This window comes from Gopherus flavomarginatus, chromosome 7, assembly GCF_025201925.1.
Source record: "Gopherus flavomarginatus isolate rGopFla2 chromosome 7, rGopFla2.mat.asm, whole genome shotgun sequence".
Classification (NCBI taxonomy): Eukaryota; Metazoa; Chordata; order Testudines; family Testudinidae; genus Gopherus; species Gopherus flavomarginatus.
In genome coordinates, this window is record NC_066623.1 from 110,825,662 (window position 1) to 110,840,090 (window position 14,429).

Consider the following 14,429-nt stretch of genomic DNA (forward strand, 5'->3'; position numbering starts at 1 on the left):
AATATACCTGTTTTAGATGCTTTTACAGTTGTTGCATAGACAGGCATTTTCACTTAATGTGCATTACTAATTTTTTCATAATAAATGTAGTGCTTGACTGCTAAAATAGATGCTCACTAGCTTCTGTGAGAAGATGTATTGCTCTCCCCTGCTGAGCTTTCTGTTTTAGCAAAAGAGTTAGTAACAGAACTTCGTAGTTACTTATTTATGATAGCAATTACCTTTTGTTAACGGCTTGAAAGCACAAACTTTAACAACCTCTACTTCTTCTTAACATAACATAAAAGAAAATAGCATAAAAAATTAAACCCAAATGAATTTTAAAGGCAAACTCCTGGAAGGTATTAAATTTTCATGTCACTTGGTTGTGTTTGGGAGACAAATGTGGAAACCTGCTGAAAGTGTTTGGTTCACTTGAACATTTTGCAATATAACCAGTCCTAGTCAATATTTTTATATTTTTTTGACATTTTGGCTATAACATTCCTATAACTATATTTTAATATTTAATAAAGGCACAAACAAGTTTATCAAAACCCCAGAAAAGGAACTGACATTTTGTTAATATGAACTTTGCATTAATGTTGAGGTTTTTAATTTGAACAGAAAAGCTTTTGATTAATAAAAGAGAACCCTTTTTGTTTGTAATTAAAGTATTAACTGAGGCACAAATTTATGTACCTATATCTAAAACTGAGGCCTTTTGGGGCATTGCAAAAATTAATTGGGATTATGATGGTTATAATTCAACCATAATATTAAAATAGTGTGATACCACTTATATAAAAAATGAGTATCAAATTGGCTTTTGTTGCAACAAAATAAAAACAAACAAAAAATTAGGCATGTAACACACATAACATATGATGAGAGAGGACAACATACATGACATACAGGGCAAACTTATAATTAAAGATGAACAGTGCCAGAATTGTATTTATATCTGTACAAGATAAGGCTTTATGAGCTTAAAGTTATTAAGGCAATGCATTTTAGAAAGCAGATAGGTAAACAAAAGAGTTAAATATTTAGATAGGCAAGTTATTACCGTTTTATTTAAAACTTTTAATAAGAATTGATACAAATGCCTATAAAGTTCTTTGCCCACTTTGTTGTATTAATTTCTTTAACTTATGGCAGTTTCCATTGCTTCATAAGACTTTTATTGTAAAAACGCTACTATGTGGAAATAAGGAAAACCCATGTTTCAAATATTAGTTAATGACTAAGATTAGAAGCAGAGTTAATATTTCTGTTGCTTGGCAACCATATCATCAAGAAAGTTAAAACTTCAGGAATGCAACAGCTGGAAATACTCTTAAAATAATGAATTTACTGGAGTTATTTGAAGTAATGTTACCACCTTACGCATTTTGATTATTGCTTTTGGTTTTCTCAGTTGCTCCATTTCCTTCTGTGATGGGGGTTCTGAACCCTGTAATAACTATGACTTTTAATATTTAAAACAAAGAGAGGGTAGAAGTGAGGAGAGGGGGTGGGGAGCAGCCTAGGAAGGGAAGGAGACCTGAGCCAAGCAGCAGCAGCTGCAGCAGTGAGTTTAGCCAACTCACAGAGGATATGAAGGAAAGCTTAAGTGGTGTGCAAAACTATCTGAGAAAAATGGTTATATTATGAGCTCTGAGGGGGCCTCCATGGGTTAGAGCAGGGGGCTGGCAACCCGGAGTCCTGGTTTTGATCCTGGCTCTCACAGAAGAGTGAGGGTTCCTACCTACTCCTGAAAAACCTGAATTTGTTCTCCTAAGTGTCTGTTGCTTTTGTCTGCCTGCCAAATAGATTGCTGGACTGGCCTTCCCGGCTGCAGTTAACCATTTCCGGGCAGCACACTGCCTCAGTTCTAGGTGCTAACCTACGCACTCTTGGGTTTTCACTTTAAAATCCTTTTCTATCCACTTCCCTGCGATCGAGTCACAGTCCCTGTCTCCTAAAGTGCACTGCTGATTGTTCCATTTCCTCCTCCATCTGATTTGCCAATCTAGTATTGTTTGCTTCTTCCCCCTCCTATGCACTTGCTTTTCCCATTCCAACGGATACCATGCTAGGTTTCGATTTAGGATTTGCCAGAACCTGTGGTCTCTCATTATAAGGTGGCGGTTGGGGTGCAGAGGCCCCCTGCATGGACTACCTGATGATTATTGGTCTGGGTCATTTCACATGTCCCCATTTCAATCATCCCAGGTTCTATCTTTCAGTTTTCCAAGGCCACCTTTTTCCATTTCTGTCCCCATCCTCCGGGCACAGTACAAGTACCCAAAGCCTGTTGCTGCCTACCCAGATTTATAGCAGGGAACAGCACTTCTCTTTTTGCAGATTCTCTACAGCTGATTCCAATTTTCTGTTCTGTTCCTGTGCTTGCTCAGCATACCATGTATCTGAACTGCTTACTGCCCTGCCAGTAGCGCTTGTGTTTTCCAGTGCTCCATTCCTTCTGTTGCCTCTTCTCTTTTTTTTGTTTCTATTACTTGCCCTGCCAATTTTGTGGGGTGTTATTTCAGTCATCTAATGTACCTACCCATAGTTTGCAATATTCTACATTTCTTATTATTATTATTATTTTTACTCTTCTTATTATTATTATTATTATTCAAGGTTACAGTCTCTTCAATAGCCTTACAGATTCCAGTCCATGTTTTCCTGCTTTCTTTTTAAATCTCATATGGGTCATCTTTACTCGTTACCTAGCGTGTCCATTCCTCATCAAACAGTGAGGATCTGAAGGGAGAGGATCAGGGGTTTCCTAACTTGGAGTTTTCTGCCATCTAAGGTTGCAACTCTAAGAGTGGGTAGCTTGCCACTAACCAAAACAACCATCGACTTCACCACGTCCATCGAGTTAAGACCGCTAGGTGCTGCTGTTTCCAGATCTCCGATGTCAGCTGCACTAGCAGACAGCGCAGCTGGTTGATTCAGCAGACCTTGGTAAAGAAAGATCACAGGCTCAATTTGGTGGCAAAAGAGCTCAGCCAGGTTTATTGGTGACGAAGCACGGTGCTAGTGCCCCAGCTCAGTGGACACTAACACTCGTATGCTTGAGACAATGGTACCAGCTCCATCAGCACATCAGGAGGCTGACCCCTCGGCAAGTACAAAGTTGCCCCTCCTTTGTCATCTCCTTTTATACATTGATACAAATACATTCCCTATTACACTCCAGAAGTTGTTTGTTACCACCCTACACCTTGTACCTGCTAGTTCAAACAAAACATCTTCATCCGTTATCCTGTCACCTCATCCTTATCTTATGAGGGATCGGTGTGTTCCTCTACCATCTCTTAGGAATGTGTTTACATACATCCATAGAAGTACTGGAGGATGAAGGTGAAGGTTCTTCTTAATGCTCATAGTGATGTAAGGCATCTTGACGAGGTCACTCCTAAAATGAACCAAAGACAGAGATTGTGAATGAGTGGCACCTACCTCTTAGTACAGAAAGTCGAGTAGACAACACATGGCCAACACCAGTACATAGAGTGCAATGCCATTTGCAACTTGCAGATCTCTATATTGACATGGGTTCTGTTCAAATGACTGGTACACCTGATGAAGAGCTCTGCTTAAGCTCAAAAACTTGTCTCTTTCAGCACCAGAAGCTGGTCCAATAAAAGATATTACCTTATCCACTTAGTCTCTCTAGTACACCACAATAATTTATTTGTCTCCCAAACAATTGTAAAGACTATAAAATACAGTACTGCGCTTCCGTCTCTTCTTTACATCTGAGGATAGGCCCCTAATCAAAACCCCATCTCCAAACCCCACCAAATCTTGGGGTTATTCAATATCTGAACTCAGATTCAGATAAAAATTCCACAAAGAGAGCAATGATGATTAGACAGCTAACTCTCCAGGTCACATGGCCAAACAGCATTTTGTGCCCACTGTCCAAATTTGGAGCCTGCATCACACACATCTGGGGAGTGCAAATTTAGAAGCAGAGATGAGGACACTCTGAAAGTGGGGCACTCAACATCTTCACATGGGTTTTTAAAATGTATATTTTTTTAGTTCTTTTGAATTCATTTTTAGTAGCTCCCTTCTCAGCTTCTGGAAATCACTTGGGCCAAATCCACAGCTAATCTAGATTGGTGGCACTCCACTGATGCCAACAGAGTGCCGTCGATATACACCAGCTGAGGATCTGGCTCATGGTTTTTAGGTGAAATGTGTGCAGGAAAAACAACATGCCCCTTTGTTATGGAATCCTGTCCTTTGCTGGTTTATGGGCCAACAATCTGCCCAAGGAATAACCCACATTACAATCTAATCTCAATTTTTAGGGAAATAATTTGAAGTAAAAGACCCAGAAAGTGCTGCGTGATCACATGCCAACCTTTCTGTCACATGATCCAGGATGGGCTGGAAACCTGTAAAAAGCTCTAATACTGAACAATAGTTAATAAAAGTATCATGGTACTGTGTGGAGAGGTGAGAGAGGAGATGAGTATGGTGAATGGGGGGAGTATAGCAATCTGGAAATATAGAATTTTATATATTCAAAATTGGGTAGGGCAAGATTGTGTCCCGCTTTCTCCAGTGTTTTGTTGAGGATGGGGGGCAGTAGGGACTAGCTGGAGGAGAAGGAAGCGTATGGCATAACCCTCAGTTATACTCCAGAGTCTCAACTTCTGTTTAAAAGCAAAGAAATTGCATGATGGGGTTGCCTGTGACAGCTGGGGACTGGACTCCATGACCCAGCAGGTCCCATCTGGTTCCATTTCTTAGGTAAGTCTCTAGCTATTATAGAGGAAGAAACCTTCAAAATGTGAAGTGAGAGTGATTGACACAGTAATGAGTTTGCAGAGAGCCTGAAAGAGCAGCTTGGAGAGGTGTGAACTGCCCCATGTGTCTCACTGGTGCGGAAGGTGATACTTTAAACGTCAGTGCAGTTAACTATTTCACTGCTCATCGAAGCATGTAAAAAAAGAGAGGAAGGGTCATAGCATAAAGCTGTGTTGCTCAGATTGTATGGAAGGAAGATAGAGGCCTGACTTGAGAGTTGTGGTAAAAGGTCACAGGACTAGTCATGGAGAGGTGAATGGCCTGGAGAGCGGGGTCCTGACTCAGGAGCCAGAGGAACTGTGAACTATGTGCTGCTATTGACTGTTGGGTGGATGACCTGATGGTGATGGCCCCAGAGAGGGGGCTGGAGAAAGCTGTCCCTTTAGATGTTGACTGTGGGAACTGCAGAACACTTTTACTGCAAGGCTTTTGGGGAGCTGGCAGATGGGAATGCATTGTGCCCAGCGGTGAGCTTTGTGCTGTACAGGAAGGCAGAGATTTTCAAAGCGATGAAGGTGTCACTGGACTCAGCGTTGCAGCACCTAACGGACGTAGAGGCTACATTTCATTTTCACAAGGGATTTACTCACCTTGGAGCCAGAATCCCATTGACAGTGAGGCCCTGTCTATACTACACAATGAAGTCGACCTATCTTACAGCGACACACAGCCGCCACAGCAATCACACTGCTTATGCGTGTCTACACTTTGCTTCTTGTGTCGGCGGTGCATACCCTCACCAGGAGTGTTCGCACCAATTGAACTGTCAGTGCGACAGCTTCTGAATGCCAGCAACAGTTAAGTATCAGAGGGGTAGCCGTGTTAGTCTGGATCTGTAAAAGCAGCAGAGAATCCTGTGGCACTTTATAGACTAACAGACGTTTTGGAGCATGAGCATCTGATGAAGTGGGTATTCACCCACGAAAGCTCATGCTCCAAAACGTCTGTTAGTCTAAAAGGAGCCACAGGATTCTTTGCTGCAGCAACAGTTAATATAAGCAACATGGTCTCTACACTGACACTGACAATCTAACTACATTGACCTTGACTCTATGCTGCTCTTGGAGGTGAAGTTAGTAAATCAGTGTAGTGGAGGACCGAAATTTGAATGTAGACACTTGCAAAGTTCGTTCGACATAAGCTGCCTTGCATTGACCTAACTCTGTAGTATAGACCAGGCCTCAATAGGATTTAGGTTGCTAAGTGCCTAAATCACTTTTTAGAATAAGATGTAAGCTCTTAAATGAATTAGGTGGTGCAACATTGTGCAGTGACACCTAAATACCTTTAAAAACCTGGGTCTGGGAGAACAAAAAAGGGAAACTGAGGCTGGGCACATCTCTGGTGCTGTGGCTTGAGGCTGGAGGGTGCTCCAGGAGGGGTCACCCTATGGCGGGTTTGCAGGGAGGTGTGGTTGGTTCTGTTCTTCTGAAGGAGACTTAAGGCCCAAAAGTTTGAGAACCACAATCTTGCTCACTTTGGTGAGTGCATCCCACTGATGTCAGTGTCTACTTGTGCAAGCAGCTGATCTAGCCAGTGTGACAATTCCGATGTGCTTTGTTCTCAGGGTAGGTTCGGTTATTATGACTGTTATGTAGAAGCTCCATAGTACAATTTCTTTCCCTTTACCCATTCTGAGCCCTCTCGGAAGCAAAAGGAATACTGCCATTAATTTCAGTGCCAGCAAGATTGTCATTTTCTGTCTGGAAAATGTTTCCCCCTCACCCTCCACCTGCCAACTATGTTTTAAACAGGTTTACCATTTGCTCCCCAATTTGTAGCTCAGTGCTGCTGATGGTATGAGCACTGTTTGGGGAACAGTGGTTGGTAAATGGTTCTACAGATCCAGCAGAGGGTATATAGAGCACACAAATAATGGTGTGTAAGTTTCATTGAATTAGTAGCTGGTTTTTTTATTTAATTTCTCATTGGTGGGATAGTGAGATTTTAAAGACACATACACAAAATCCAGGGAAGGCACCTCTCTGACCTGTATTTTTAATGTAGGATAAACTCTGGGCCTCCGCTGTTTGACTTAATACGTTTGTACCTGAAATGAGCCTAGTAGCACTCATAATTAGGAAGATGAAAGTCCTATGAAACTGATGACAACATACAGCCCTTCAAGATGCACAGTGACATAAAGCACCCAAAGAGATGCTGAGCTTCTTGGTTTTGTGAATAATGCTCTCAAGAATAGATCAGTCCCCTGAAAATGATCTTAGGAGGGAAAGTCATCAAATACACTGAAAGATTTCCCCACTGAACTGTATCCCGGTCTCCCAGAATCTGCTTGATCTCTTCCCTGCATCTCCGCTGGTGCTCTGGGTGCAGGGCAGGCAATGTACAAGCCAGGAGATCCCACTGGCTGTGGTATCGGGACCCTCGCACATGAAAGTGTCCACCTCAGCACATAGATCTTCATCGGATAATCCAGCTCCATTTTTATCCCAGTAAAGCAAGGATACTGCTCAGGGGTGTGAACTAGCCAGCCATTGGACACTATGTTCACAGATCTTGCTGGATCTCACTGTACCAGTCATGATGGTGACAAGGGCTGAGTAAAGTAAGAAACAGCCAAGAATTTCACTTCAGATTTGACTCAAACCTAAATTCTCCTGACTACATAATTGTAACAGTCTCTTCTGGCCTTAAATTCTGTGACCTAGGGCCAAGTTCATCCCAGGGCTGGGATGGGGGGGAGGTAACTTCCCAGAACTGCATGGGGGGGGGGGATTGTTTCACTACAGGCTGCCACAAGCCTTGCAGCCACTGGGGAATGGGCCAACATGCAGCATTGCCCTCACACATCCCGTCCCTCCCTAAGCGTGCCCCCTCACCCACTCTGACGTGCCCCACAATACTGCCTCCTGGTAACCGACTCGGAGATTTCCTCCAGCTTCTCCTCTGTGATCAGTTCCTCTCATTTAACCTAAAAAAGGAGACAGGGATAAGTAGGGCTGCCCAGAGTGGGGGGCAAGTGGGGCAATTTGTCCCAGGCCCCGGGCCCCGCAGGGGCCCCCGCGAGTCCTGGCCCGGCGGCAATCCGGGTCTTCAGACAGCATTTCAGCGGCAAGGGGGCCCTTCAGTGCTGCTGAAGATGAGGCGTGACTGAAGGGTCCCCCCGTCACCGAAATGTCACCAAAGACCCAGACTGCTGCCGAGTGAGTACAAGCGCTGCAGCTCCCCCGCTTTGCCCCAGGCCCCCTGAATCCTCTGAGGCCTGGGCATAAGAGGAGGCAAGATGATTTGGTGAGATGTTACTGTCCTTTCATTTTTAAAATATACCAAAGGTACCTTCAGCGTTTATGCCACAAAATTGGGAAGAAAGGAGAATGATGCCTCAATATTTAAATTTTAAATATACCATCTTTTAAATAAGAATAAGATGTGTGATTGCATCTGGCATTTATGGTAGAGGCCCAAAGGAAATTTTCTTCCTCTGCCTGAGTTAAATGCCAGCTACTTTGATAGTCAGATTAGAGCAGACTTTAAAGTGTAGTTATGACCAGAAAAGTGATTCCTTCTTACTTGATAGATCTTGTGTGTCTAAGGCTACATCTACACTATGAGTTAGATGTAATCAGTGGGTGTGTACTCAGCACAGCTAGGTAGTTCTTCCTCTGTCATTAATGCTGGTCTACACTGGGGGCGGGGATTTGGGGGGGGAAGATCAATCTAATACGTGAATAACATTGCTGAATTCGACGTACTTAGATCTACTTACCATGGTGTCTTCACTGTGGTAAGTCGACGGCTGATGCTCTCCTGTTGACTCTGCCTGCACCTTTCACCCTGGTGGAGTACTGGAGTCGACAGGAGAGCGCTTGGCTGTCGACTTATCACATCTAGACTAGACACCATAAATCGACTTCTGTTGGATCGATCATGGCCCATCGATCCAGCGGGTAATGTAGACAAGTGTGCCACCTTGGCTACACTGCTATTTATAGTCACACTAGCATGATGAGAGTTGGTGCAAGTATGCGTACAGAAGCAGGGCAGTCACACCCCTAGCTCGTAATACAGATGGAGCGTTAGAGTCACAGCCATTTACTTAATGACTTTGGGGAGCATTTTCAAAAGCACCTAACTCCCAGTTTCAAAAGTCCCATAGGCACCTAGCCTAAGTTACTGAAGCGCTTTTGGAAATTTTACCCTTTATGACCAAAATAATTTTTATCTTCCCTTATCCCTGTAGACTCCATGCAACTGTGGAAGAATGAGCTGAATCCCATTCTGCCTCATCCATCAGCAACAAAATTACTAGCCAAGGTCTGCTTGCAGAATCCCTATTACTGGTGCTTGATTTTTTTTAAGTCCCACATCATTAGCCAGTTACAAAAATAATCTTTAAATTTGAGCAAATTTGTGATGGAGCCACCAAGAGGGTCTAGAAATACAAAGCTACTTATTGAGAGATTCCAGAGGACTAGAAAATGGCAAATATAGTGCCAATCTATAAAAACGGAAATAAGGAAAACCCGGGGAATTACAGACCAGTCAGCTTAACTTCAGCATCCAGAAGAATAATGGAGCAAATAATTAAACAATCAATTTGTGAACACCTAGAAGATAAGAAAGTGATAAGTAACAGTCAGCATGGATTTATCAAGAACAAATCATGTTAAACCAACCTAATAGCCTTCTTTGACAGGGTAACAAGTCTTGTGGGTAGGGGGGAAGCGGTAGATGTCGTTTATCTTGACTTTAGTGACACTTTTGATACTGTCTCGCATGTCCTTCTCATAAACAAACTAGGGAAATACAAGTAGATGGAGCTACTATAAGGTGGATGCATAACTGGTTGGAAAACCGTTCCCAGAGAGTAGTTATCAATGGTTCACAGTCAAACTGGAATGGCATATTGAGCGGGGTCTGCAGGGATCAGTTCTGGGTCCAGTTCTGCTCAATATCTTCATCACTGATTTAGATAATGGCATGGAGAGTACACTTACAAAGTTTGTGGATGATACCAAGCTGGGAAGGGTTGCAAGTGCTTTGCAGGATAGAATTAAAATTCAAAATGATGTGAACAAACTGGAGAAATGGTCTGAAGTAAATAGGATGAAATTCAATAAGGACAAATGCAAAGTACTCCACTTAGGAAGGAACAATCGGCTGCACACATACAAAATGGGAAATGACTGCCTGGGAAGGATTACTGCACAAAGGGATCAGAGGGTCATAGTAGAGCACAAGCTAAATATGAGTCAATAGTGCAACACTGTTGCAAAAAAAAGCAAACATCTTTCTGTGATATATCAGCAGGAGTGTTGTACACAAGACACGAGAAGTAATTCTTCCACTCTACTCCACACTGATTAGGTGTCAGATGGAGTATTGTGGACAAATTGGAGAAAGTCCAGAGGAGAGGAACAAAAATGATAAAAGGTCTAGAAAACATGAGCTAAGAGGGAAGAGAACACTAAGACCTGATCTACACTAAGCTGTTAAACCGATTTTAACAGTGTTAAATCGATTTAACGCTGCACCCGTCCACACTACACTGCTCTTTATATCGATTTAAAGGGCTCTTTAAATCGATTTCTGTACTCCTACAAAACGAGAGGAATAACTCTAAAATCGATATTACTATATCGAATTAGGGTTAGTGTGGACACAAATCGACGTTATTGGCCTCATTATTTTACAGTAGCTACCCACAGTGCACCGCTCCAGAAATGGACGCTAGCCTTGGACCATGGACGCACACGACCGAATTAATGTGCCTAGTGTGGACGTGCACAATCGACTTTATAATATCTGTTTTATAAAATCGGTTTAAGCTAATTCGAATTTATCCTGTAGTGTAGACGTAGCCTAAGAGGGGACATGATAACAGTTTTCAAGTGCATAAAAGTTTGTTACAACAAGGAGGGAGAAAATTTGTTCTTTTTAACCTCTGAGGACAGGACAAGGAGCAATGGCCTTAAATTGCAGTAAGGGTAGTTTAGGTTGGACATTAGTAAAAACTTCCTAACTGTGAGTGTAGTTAAGCACTGGAATAAATTGCCTACGGAAGTTGTGGAATCTCCATCACTAGAGATTTTTAAGAGCAGGTCAGACAAAGATCGGTCAAGGATGGTCTAATAATACTTAGTCCTACCTTAAGTGTAGGGAACTGGACTAAAAGACCTCTCGAGGTCCCTTCCAGTCCCACAATTCTCTGATTCTATGATTGATGATCTCCCCAGTTTCCCTCAGAATTGTCAATGGTCAAGAAGGTGGATGATGGTTTTAGCCCAGTGGATTGGTACACATATTATGTGCTGATAAATAAGATTACCCTTGAGGCCTGTAAAAGCCAAAAGATTATTGGGTGACAAAAATAAATAACACTGTATTAGGGGCTGAATGATACACCAATTGGCTACATTGAACTGTCAGTGCTAGAGCTGCTTATAACGGTTTGGTTGACCCCCTTCCTTCCCAGGAGAATGAGAAAATTCAGAAGAAATGAAAAATGATCACAGAAAAGCGACAAGCGCTAATCATCACAGTGGCTAAGTCCAAATTAGAATTAAACCTATCACATCAGGGTTTAAACCAATCCCTCTCTGAAGGAACTAGGAGCAGACCTGAAATGGATGACAAATTATCCCACCTCTGCTGATGTGAGGATTTTTGCACCTTCATCAGGTGCCGACTGCTGTCAGACAGGAAACCAGAGTTGATTCAAAGCTGGGTTTCTTTTTAATTGCCTCAGTGCAGTTTGAGGGTGGAGGATGAAAGATCATCATGGGCAAACTGGGTGTGGGTTTGCTTTACGTTTTTCAAAACGTCATTGATTGGTTTAATAAACCCCAAATGGGGGCTGGTTTGGATCTGGGTTCCGTTTTACCCAAACAGATGAAGTTCAAAAGACTGGAGGGAAGATTCCTGTTTAGGGACATATCTGTATGTAGCATTCTAGAAAATGAGGTTTGCAACAAAGCTATGGCTGCTACTGCAATGGAAGGGGTGACTGGGGGTCTTTCCTTGAAAGACCATGGACTCTTCCAGGATAGATAATATGCTGACAGTACTGAGCTTGCAGCAGTGAATGGTTTTCAGACAGCTGCACACAGCTGGCTATAGGGAATAGTGAGCAATTTGTAACAGATTTGGAGAACCATGCTGTCCTATGAAGGGATGGATCTGCATGACACTTGGGCATTTCTGAGACCATTCAATGCAATAATTCTTACCTTCTCGGGCAAATATGGCCTGAGCATAATCAGGGCAGCTGATACTTAAATACATTGAGAAATTCTCCACCCAACAGAAAAGTCATAGAAGTATTTATGGCTCCAAGTCACGACTTTGCCTATGTCATTTTCATCATGCTGAAACGGTAGCAATAAGGGGGTCGGTGGGGATGGCAGAGGAAAATAAGGTTGTTGACAAAACCTCCTTTCTACGGAGTGTAAGAGTCTTTCCAGAGTCAGACAAATGATCACCAGAGGCTATTACAAGCTGGCAATGGTTCATTTGGCATTCAGAGACCAAATTGATGAGTGAAGTGTAAAAAACCTAAATAGAATAGAATGACTTTATTCCATAGTGCATTAAGCAGCTTGTCTAACACCTTTCTTGTGTTTGTTCTCTCATTGTCTCTTCAGGAACAGAATTGTTTGCGGCAGTGTGTTTTGTTTTGCTATTGTTTAATAATAAACATACAGGTTGTTATGTGTTTATGATCTATCCAAATATGTCTCCATGTTAGTGCTGAAATGCCAGCTGGCATGAGAGTATTGCAGTGCCACTTGGCATTTTTAATCAACTCCAACACTCTTTTTAATGATCATTATTTATTATTTGTGTTAGTGGAGCACCCAGGCACCCCAGTCATAGGCCAGGACCCCATCATCTGAGGCACTGTATGAACACAGAACAAAATGATAGTCCCTGCGCCAAAGATCTTACAGTCTAAGTATCAGACAAGAGACAACAGATGTATACAGATAGGTGGGAGTGTACAAGGAAACAATGAGACAATATTGGTCAGCATGATAGGTTGTGATCTCAGTATACCATCAGTCAAGTTTTTCGTAGGCATCACAGCAAAGGAGAGTTTGGAGCAGGATAATCGGTTGGTGTTAATGGGGAACTTCTCCCAAGCATGAGGGCCAGCATGGGAGACAAGCATGAAAGTGCTTTTTCAGAAGTGCAACAAGTAGGAAATGGAGGTCGGCGTCACAGGCGTAAACTCACTTTTAGACATTCATATTCAGCTTCTTCATACTCAAGCAGCAGCTCGTGCAGTGTTGAAAAGGATCCAAAATTGTCACATGCGGTCCATGGGACAAAAGACAAGAAAACAATTTACCAGGGGCATTAGTGAGAAGACAGAACCTGAGGGCTGGTAGACATTAAATAACTGGCTGTCTCTTTTGCTACATTTTTCAAAAATTAATTTAAGATCCTGAAGTGGTAGCTGCCTTTAGAAAAGTCTGAGCTATCCTAGCTAAGAGGTACTAATTTCAGCCTAACCTTCCTGAGGCAACTATATGGGGAAACCCAGACTTACAAATTGAGGGGAAGGAGAGTCTATAATTTGGAAGAATTGACTGAGTGGGGCCATCGTATGGATTTCCCAATAAGTGAACGATAAGGGATTTGCTGAAGCAACTCTATGACCTGCTACCCTCAGCAGAGTGGCAGTACTTACAGCTAAAACAAATGCTGAGAGATCAGTTTGATCCAGACACTGCCCAAGGCCCCAGAACTACCAAGAACCTTAGAAATGCTTCATAAACTCCCCAGGCTCATGCCCACTCTATGCTTTAGTAATTAAGAGGAACTCCATTCATCTTCAGTTGCATATGAAAGAATCCCAATGGCAGAATCATAGACGGGACCAGAAGGGTCATCTAGTCTAACCCCCTGCACAGGAGCATGTCACATAATGTTAAAAATGCCTCTGTGGATCTCAAGCTATACTTGATACTACAACTGGATGCCATTGGGGTCACACAACGTAAAGCCCGTATCTTCTGACGTCTGTTGGTGCTTAATAAGGAAAGCGGGACCCTGGTGCATATGCTATGGGACTGTCCAACTGCCAGGGACCTACAGAAGGAGGTGCATATGGGAGTTCAAATGGTACTTAACTTCAGCAGCCAAACCTCGGCTGGAAATTATATCCTCTGACATGTACTGGCTCACCTGGGTTTCACTCTACCTCAAAGACTTGTTTCTTGAGGGCTGCAATGATCTCCAAGCCCATGAGGTTGGAAACGCGGAAGAGTATACTTATGCCCGGAATCATAAGCAGCTGGTGACCCTGTCATTGGGGGAGGCTAGGCCCCACGCTTCCCCCTTCATCTCCCCACCCCCTGCAGGAGCCCAGAGCATGTCCACCGCGGCCCCCAGCACCAGGCAGTCCACCCCAAGCCCCACCCAGCCAGGGCCAGGGCAGAATGCCGGGAACTGTAGGAAGGGGCCTGAGGGAGGGGTGGGGCGGAGCCATGCCAGGCTGTTTGTGGAGGCACAGCCTCCCCCAGCCTATGATACCCTCCACCCATGTCCAGAATACAGATGTGGTATTCAGACATGTTCTAGTTAGCAGCCAATGAAAAAATCGCTTATCACCACAGAGTTCAGTGATATGAATTTAAAGACATTCACAACTTGTTTCTAGATATATT

General features: G+C 43.1%; 1 protein-coding gene across 1 annotated transcript in view; it reads right to left on the bottom strand.

Moving 5' to 3' along the window:
- Window positions 1-13,014, bottom strand: part of LOC127055116 (cytochrome P450 4B1-like) — a 202,061-nt gene extending 189,047 nt beyond the window's left edge. Inside the window, exon 1 of the mRNA XM_050961737.1 lies at window positions 12,994-13,014. Within this exon, the coding sequence (XP_050817694.1) occupies window positions 12,994-13,003 (10 nt within the window). The 5' untranslated portion in view covers window positions 13,004-13,014. The remainder of the gene's footprint in view (window positions 1-12,993) is intronic.
- Between the last annotated feature and the right edge of the window lie 1,415 nt (window positions 13,015-14,429).